The sequence below is a fragment of the Oculina patagonica genome, chromosome 7 (assembly GCF_052425735.1).
Source record: "Oculina patagonica isolate OP01 chromosome 7, crgOcupat, whole genome shotgun sequence".
In the NCBI taxonomy this organism is placed as follows: domain Eukaryota; kingdom Metazoa; phylum Cnidaria; class Anthozoa; order Scleractinia; family Oculinidae; genus Oculina; species Oculina patagonica.
The window spans coordinates 15,017,879-15,026,204 of NC_135764.1; the positions used below are offsets into that span (position 1 = coordinate 15,017,879).

At 36.7% G+C, this 8,326-nt stretch overlaps 1 protein-coding gene across 1 annotated transcript; it reads left to right on the forward strand.

Annotated features, from left to right (window-relative positions):
- The first annotated feature begins 1,242 nt into the window (after nucleotides 1–1,242).
- Nucleotides 1,243–6,685, forward strand: LOC144660410 (uncharacterized). The gene is made up of 4 exons (XM_078521028.1): nucleotides 1,243–1,676; nucleotides 2,982–3,497; nucleotides 4,464–4,716; nucleotides 6,011–6,685. The coding sequence occupies exons 1-4, from the start codon at nucleotides 1,367–1,369 to the stop codon at nucleotides 6,192–6,194; spliced, it is 1,263 nt and encodes a 420-aa protein (XP_078377154.1). The 5' UTR covers nucleotides 1,243–1,366; the 3' UTR covers nucleotides 6,195–6,685.
- The last annotated feature ends 1,641 nt before the right edge of the window (nucleotides 6,686–8,326 follow it).

Below are 8,326 nucleotides of genomic sequence, written 5' to 3' on the forward strand. Positions count from 1 at the left end.
TGTTAGTAATTATTCTGATTTTAGTTCTTTAGATGCCAATCAAAAAATTATATTTCTCTTTAATAATATAGATGCCTTTCTCTGTAAAAAATTAGGTTACTTCATTCATAAAGCTTTTGCACTAAGAAATGAATCGACAATCGCAACAATTGTCAATTAGTTGATCCTATTACTTGCCCTTACATATCTTTAGATGTAATTCGTATTATTATTATTATCATTATTTTCCTATACTTTTGCAATACCATTTGTAATTGGGAATGCAAATAAAGTGTGTTGTTGTTGTTGTTGTTGTCTCCAGAACCCCCTAGCAAGATCTTGCTTCGTCTATGGTAAAGGTCTGGTTACGGCACTGCTTTATAAAATAATAAGTGAGAAAAGTAGATCTTCTATCTTATTACTGCCGCTATCCAAGTTTGACCATAACGTTTATTTTAAGATACAAGGAAATACAAGAGATTGAAATGTTTTCTTTGAACAGTCTTTGTTCCCTCACCTACCAAAATTAACCAGATCATGTGATCACGAGATGTTTGCTTCACTCTGTTTAAAAAAAAAACAGGGGCACCCATCGAGAATATAGTTCAAAACCACTTAAAGATAGCACCGTTGAACGTATTTTATTATTTAAACGGTAGATATAGGCATATTTTTATCCCCTAAAAATTTTTTATCTGTTCGGATTTCTTAGCTGAAAGTCTAGTGATCCGAAAGTTATAGGGATCAAAACGTACCTTTTCGAAAAAATTCCAGCCAGAGAAAGGCTCCCGAAAATTCTAGGTGACCTTTTTAGAGTAAAAATCCGTTAAAAATGAACAATTATACCATTTTTTAGATATTCGAAAATCCTAGGAAAGGCAGGCCAGCAAAAAAAATTACAATGAATGTTCCGAAAATTCTAGATCTCAAATCGTCTTCCGAACAGAAATATTCCATTGGGTGCCCCTGAAAAAAGCCTTCATAATGATTCATAAAGCCATAAACCTACTCCCAAGTGACCCGCATAGGCCATGTTTTTATTTTATCAGGTTTTTTTGCTCTTTTTCAATAATTTACTCTTTTTAAACTGTTGTTTGTTTTTCCTTTCTCTACTTTCTTTATGTTTTTGTATACTCTTGGTCGTTTGTTTTCAGTCTTTTTTCTTTCAAACTTCAAAGAAAATCGTCCCGCAGTTGCGTGACATTATTAATTGCGTGACAAAGCAAACTGAAAACGAAAACGACCTGGGCACCAGTTGGAAAGTACACACAGCTTTGCAGATGGCGGAGATGTCTTCTTTCAAAAGCTTCATTAATTTATTGTTTGGCAGTTCCATTAGAGTGGTTCTATTGTAAATCAAAAGCTCAATGCGAACATCGTTTTGAATATGACGAAGACTGTTAGCAGAAAAGCTGTTAAAAAAGGCCGCACGGAGGATGTCAAAACATCGACAACAAAACAACCTGCTGCCAAATCTCAGAAGAAACAACTTCAACACCAACAAAAGACGTCTCGTAGATGGATGATTGGGATCGTTATTCTTTGTTTACTCATTGGAGCAGTGGTCGTGTTTTTGACTCCCTCTTTTCAACTTCCTTCCAAGGGAAAAGTTTCCAAAGGAAAGAACGCTGATGAAAATAAAAAAGCAAAGGAGTCGAAGGGTAGCAGAGTTGATGGGCGAAAACAGAAAAAACCTGGTAAAGTGTTATTAGGGAAAATTTCTGTGTAACCCAATACTTAATTATGTATACAATTTCTTTCCTAATTCGTTTACACATAAACGGCAGTCGTGAATTGACCGACACTAGCAAAACTGTATGCATAATTAAGTGTATGCTTTTACGGAAATCTTTCCATATTAAGCTTACGTGCGGTGTTAAAAAAGTTGTGAGGAAACTTTAGTTCATCATAAAGGTGCCTGCAAGATGCCAGTTAATGGTGGAGCCATATCAGTAGCTTTGTAATCGAGTGTAGCAACCAATTTCTTGATTTGGTTATGAATTTGGATAAAATACTTAATTAAAAGCATAGATTGCAAGGTGTGCAAAATGCAAATTAGTTTTTAAATTACAATTTGAATTGATGTGCATACATCAAGGAAGCCTTTCACAGAGTTTAAAAGGTTTATGTACCTTTTATTGGCTATTTTGAAAATACAGCGGATCGCAGATTAGCTGAGAGTTTTGGCCTGGATTCCATACTCTTGAGACATGTCAGGAAGTTCAGATCAGGGACACTTAACGAAGTTCCAATCACTTTGGTCAATCTTAATCAGTATGTTGGCGAAATTGTCGCAAAGACAAGCAATGAAATTAAACTTGTTAAAAAAAATTGGTATAAAAACAAAAACAACAGCTACTATCAGTTGCAGTAAAAGTATACAGCACTATTTAAGTTTTTAAGTAATGGGATTCAGATTTAAACGAAAACAGTGGCGTATTGATGGATTTGGCAAAAAAATAGCACAGACCGATTTGCAAACTCCTATTCACCCCCCCCCCCCCCCCCCCCCCTCTGCAAAGGGCCCATTATTGGCACACATGAGTCATTTCTCTTTATTATTAATCTCTTTCGTGGTGCAGAAAATAGATGTTACCACTGACAATTAATAATTAAAATTGTCAATACAAGATAGTAAAATTATACCGTAAAATTCCGGTTATAATCCCCCCGGTTATAGGCCCATCATCCTGGAAAAAAAAAATTATTTCCTTTTTAAACCCCCCCGGATATAACCCCCCTCTTTTCGGCCGAAATAAATAATTGGGTATAATTTTTTTTTTTTTTTTTTTTTTTAAAAAAAAAAATATTTTTTTTTCTTTACTCCCCTCCTTCTTTTTTTTTTTTTTTTTTTTTTTTTTTTCTTTTATCCCCCCCCCCCTATACCCCCCCCCCTCTTAAACCCCCCCAAAACCCCTTTTTTTTTTATACCCCCCCGCCTAAACACAAATATCCATGTAACTCAGTAAAAATTGTTTTTGAATAATTTAATTTTTTTGTAGAAGCACAGAAGCTTCCTGAACAGTTCAAAGATTTCAAGCTGTCAGTGCAAAGCAAGTTACAGATGAAGAATCTCCAAGAAACTGATCACGAAATGAAAATCCGACCACTAACCCATGACAATTCCAAAAGCAGTGTCCGTGCATATGTGATAGAAAACTTCCTGAGTGACGTTGAATGCAACAGTCTAGCCATGGTACATAGCCGTCATGTGACTGAACTAAACAAGCAAGTTCCTATTATCTGCTTTGATAGCATCAAATCTTTCCGAGAATACTTAAAAGAGGCAAAGCTTAAAATAAAGGTGTCCTTGAATGATTTTACAAAGGGTACAACCTGTATAAATGAGACATTTTCAGCAATTCTTCAGCCACACTTCAAATGGAGTTATAGCACAGCATTTTATCCAGGAGAGAGTAAATTCTCAACAATGTTTGCAGAAAGAATACGGAAGGCATCTGGTCTTAAACTTGAAAATGGAGGAAAGTTCCAAATCACATCATATCCACAAAATATTGGTAAGTTCTTAACTTACCGATAACTGAAGTGTCCATGGTTTTGCCACTTGCAAAATACTGAAATTTCAGTTTAAGATGTCTCCTAATTTCACGGCCATGCCTGAAATAAGATAAATAATTATGATTGAAGTATGATTGATTGAGTGAGTGATTGAAAAGGGGGGGGGGTTATGTAGTTTGGATAATCAAAACTACATAACCCCTTTATTTTCAATTTCCATTGTAAGTTCAATTTTGAAATAATTCATTTTTTTGGCATTTTATAGTGGCATTATTGTATTGGTAACATAATAATGTAATACAAAGGCCTCCACAATAATATAACTTTGGCTTACCATTACTCCCTACCCCTCCCCAGGAGGGTCACGCCTTTAGTGCTCGTGTTATCAAAAAACAGTCAGCATTTTTTCTGGTTCCGTGTCTGAAGAGCGTCACATTGTGGAAAGGATTACAGCAATGTGTTGCATGTATAGCATGAACAACGATATCTGCGCATAAAAGTACTTATAGACGTCTAGTTACTCAGAAGTTTTTGTCACCCACCACATGTAACAGTGCAATAAACAGTATATAGAACAACACAATAGCACTACTGGAGGGTTGTCAAACAAGAGTTTTTTGCCATATTTCTGTAGACAGACGTTAATGGCTTGAACCACATTTACTACAATCGCAAGGGGAGACACCGCATTTCCATTGGTCGCAGTGTCTTCCTTATGTGTTGTGGGGGGTGGACAAAGGGGGGGGAGGGGGGAGAGCGGGAAGGAATACGTGTCAACTGGTTTGGTCCGGGATTGTAGCCTGCAAATGCAGATGTATTTCAGGCCTTTGCTTCTCTCCGCCTAAAAAAAGAAGAGGAGAAGTGACGGCCAGAAATGTGTCTTTATTTGCAGGCTACACATACTGGTGACTGGCATCCTAAGTGTCTGATTGCACCAGATGTGATTTTCCAACAAACTGTTTCAGGCTACAAGAATCATACAGACTGTGTCGTTGAGTACAATGACAAGCGAGACCGATTTGCAACCATACTGGTTTACTTGAGAGATGTTAAGGAGGGTGGTGAGACAAAGTTCCCACAATTAGGAATCAGTGTTAAGCCTCGTAAAGGACTTGCACTGATATGGAACAGTATGAACTCCCGTGGAGAATGTGATCCAACATCTCTTCACAATGCTGCCAAGGTCATCAAAGGACATAAGTTCATCATACAAAGATGGTAAGTTTAAATACGGTCAACTGCTTTTAAGCATGAACAAGTGATGTGATAAAAATTATGTTGTAACCGGGCGTCAAACATTGCACGATTTGTTGTCAAATAATTTTATAAGGTTTTCTGAGACTCTTCTCGAAAAAACCATCCAATGCAAGGGCTAAGCAACCATGATAAGCCGATGAGGAAAACAACTTTGTGTAAGAAGGTCTACGTGAGTGTTGCTATGCAGTTCATCCTCGCTGATTGGCTGATTGGTTTTTCTGGCCAATAAAAAAAAAATAAAAAAATACAAACGCTAATTGAACTGGTTCGGTGATAGTAAGTGCCCAGGGGCTTTCCCGAGCCTGTTGTAACCTTTCGTCCGAAAATCCTGTTGTCCTGACTTACTGCCCCTGGGTCTTCGGCGATGTGTGCCTATAAGAACACAACATAGACTCTGCCCAGCCCTAAGACCTGGAGTTCAGTGCAATATAACCACTGAGCAACTGTGATTCACTGACTCGTTAATCAGACACACGCTTGTTTCACTAAAGAGACAGTCACCTGTTCTCCAAATGTTCATTACAGCTGTCTAATTTTGTAACACTAGTGTGTGATAGTGGCTGTACCCATCTTTTTTAGTGGGAGGTGCGGTGGCCTAATGGTTAGTTTGAGCCCTGGCTGGGGTCACTGTGTTGTGTTCTTGGGCAATACACTGATTACTCTCATAGTTGCACGGAGATTGTTTATCTCCAGCAACCAGGTTATTCTGTTTTATAAACCTACTAATTACGATGTTTTTGACCATTTTCCGAAGATCCACCATCGAGTCCGATTTTCAAAATGTTATCGGAAGGTTGTACGAATGATTCCGAACATTTTCCGAAAATTTCCGAAGATTGCGGAGGAAGATCCGAAGATGTTTCGACTTAATATCGATTTACTTTGGTTTATTGAGCATTGAAACCTGGCAAACTCTGCGAGCTGTTATTGGTCAAGAAATGATACTCACACATGTGTGGATATCATTTTTATCCACACATGTGTGATACCATTTTTCTCGATTTGCTACCACTCACTAAACCACTGCAGTTTATATAATAAACTTTACTCTCATAGTGGCTCTCTCCACCCAGGCTTGTGTATAAACGGATACTGGCAAAATAATGCAACAGTTAACCCTGTGATAGACTAGCATCCCATCCACGGGGGAGTGAAATATTCCTAGCTGCCTACTGCTACCAAACCGGGATGAGATCCGCGATATGGGTTGCTTGGCTCACCGCTTAACTTTCTTCCTTTCCTTCTTTTTTAACAGGTACTACTATCATAATTTCCCTGCTCTTGGAAAACGTCCCCAGCAGCCATTGTTACCTCAGCGTGCAGCTTATCAACCTAGAGTGGCTTGTGATGAGTATGAGCAGGGCAGCTGTCGGTGGTATGATGAGTGGAACTATGATCACATAGTGGATTACACAGCTAATATACAAAATCTCATCTGATAAATATAAAAATGTGGACACCATAGGGGCAACAAAAGCGTTTGCTTTAGAGTGATTCTACTCATCCCATGAAACAAAAATTATGTTAGTCATTGTGTCATAGTGCTTTTAGTATTGATGTGTAGTACACAAAAACAAAGAATAAAAGAAAGAACTAATATCAAATAGTAGCAACTGTATTATCCCACTACCTATTTCAAGAGTTAAGTAAAACTGCTCTAAGGTGTCCATATTTTGTTGGTTAGTTAGTTTAAATGAAAATGTATGAGCAAGGGACCAAAACCACTGTTGGTGTCCACGAGTTTGTTTCAACTGAAAAAATTATTTAAAAAAAATATATTATGGTCCTTTTAAAGGGACTATGTCACGGCTAATTTATTCTTTTTTTATTAAATTTTGCCAAATATTCGCTATTAAACTAATTTTTTGCAAATAATTTATTTTTTTTTTACTAATTGACAAAACCATACTTTCCTTGCAGCTAATTTTGTCCCCCGGGCATCATAATTTAATTTTACAACCATACATTTTATTTTTAAATCTTTCCCCCGCCCCTTTTTTCAAACCCCCCTTTTCTTTTTTTTTTTTTTTTTTTCTTCTTTTTTTTTTTTTTTTTTTTTTTTTTTTTTTTTTTTTTTTTTTTTTTTTTTTTTTTTTTTTTTTTTTTTTTTTTTTTTTTTTTTTTTTTTTTTTTTCCTTTTTTTTTTTACACTCCCCCCCCCCCCTTTAAGGTCTTAAAAGAGAAATATTATCATATAATTAAGTCCAACGCCAAAGAGCCAAGGAAGAGCATTTATATATAAAGGTGTCCATTTTACAGAGGTAGAGAATATATAAATATTGTTCTCTTTCAGACCAAGTTTCTTCTCTAGAACTGTCTGTAAAGAGAGGTTGGAATGTTAATTTAACAGAATAAAACTAAGAATGATTGTAGCCATCCAGGGTGTATTTAGAGATGAAAAAATGAAACTAAATCGGTCATATGGAATCTTTTGGTCAATAAAGATACAGAAAAACCCATTTCGCTATCATCCTCTGAAAGTTAAATAAATTCCAGTGGTTTGATATCATTCAATTATACCAAAAAATTAATGATAAAAAACAAAGGATTTGGCCCTGGGAATCTTTCAGTTCAAGATTACAGAGAAACATTTTGTGTTTCCTCAAGAACATTGCTTTACACTGGACATTATCCTATGACAAAATTAGATAATCCTGATGGCACTTTGCGATAGTATAGGGTATAGTAGGTCGTAAAGTGCGATTGTCTGGGTGAGAGTAGTTCTGAGAAGAACTGTTGTTGGTGACTGACGTTTTGACAACCTGTGCGGAATCATCTTCATAGCAAACGTAATGCTGGGGGGTAACCCTGCAATGGCCTAGCATTTCATTTAGGGGGGAATACCAATACCCTCAGTTGCTTTATGCTACCGAAACCACATTGCCCTGGTAAGCCACTTTGGCTTATCACGGTTTTCAAAGACATGCAAACTCTAAAATTCAAAACCCAACTAACGATTGCGCTCTTTGCTGCCATCAGTCAAATTTATGGCGTTGGCCAATGAACCTTGAAAGACAGAAACAAACAAAGTGAATCGAAATCAACCAGTCACAACTGACAGTTGTGACCCTTTGACCGGGTTAAAGTGAACTTCTGTTTCCAGAGACGTCGGCTAAGATGATTGATGGCAGAAAAAAGTACAAACAATTGGCTGAGGTTTGAATTTCATAGTCCGCATATCACTGAAACCATAATAATAACATTTGTACCATGCCATAGAAAATACAGTCAATCTGAGTGTAGAAAAGCTGTTGTATATTCAACGGTATTCAATGTGCACTGCGACCTTTTGTGCCGGCAAAATGTATTAAGCGTATTTTCTATGGGCATGTTATAAAATAGTTACACAACACTTTCTCGTGGTGAACTATGGAATCCCACTTGTCACTTGTATTTTCGCAGTATACAAAGAAAATACAACTTACTCATGGGATATTCCACAGTATACCACTCGAAAGTGTTGCATAACTAGTATGTAAGTATGCAACTTCGCAACTTTTTAGGTTGCGAATTTTTTTTAATAATCTATCTTTATCGTTAATTTACTATAATAACATTACATGTTGATGTA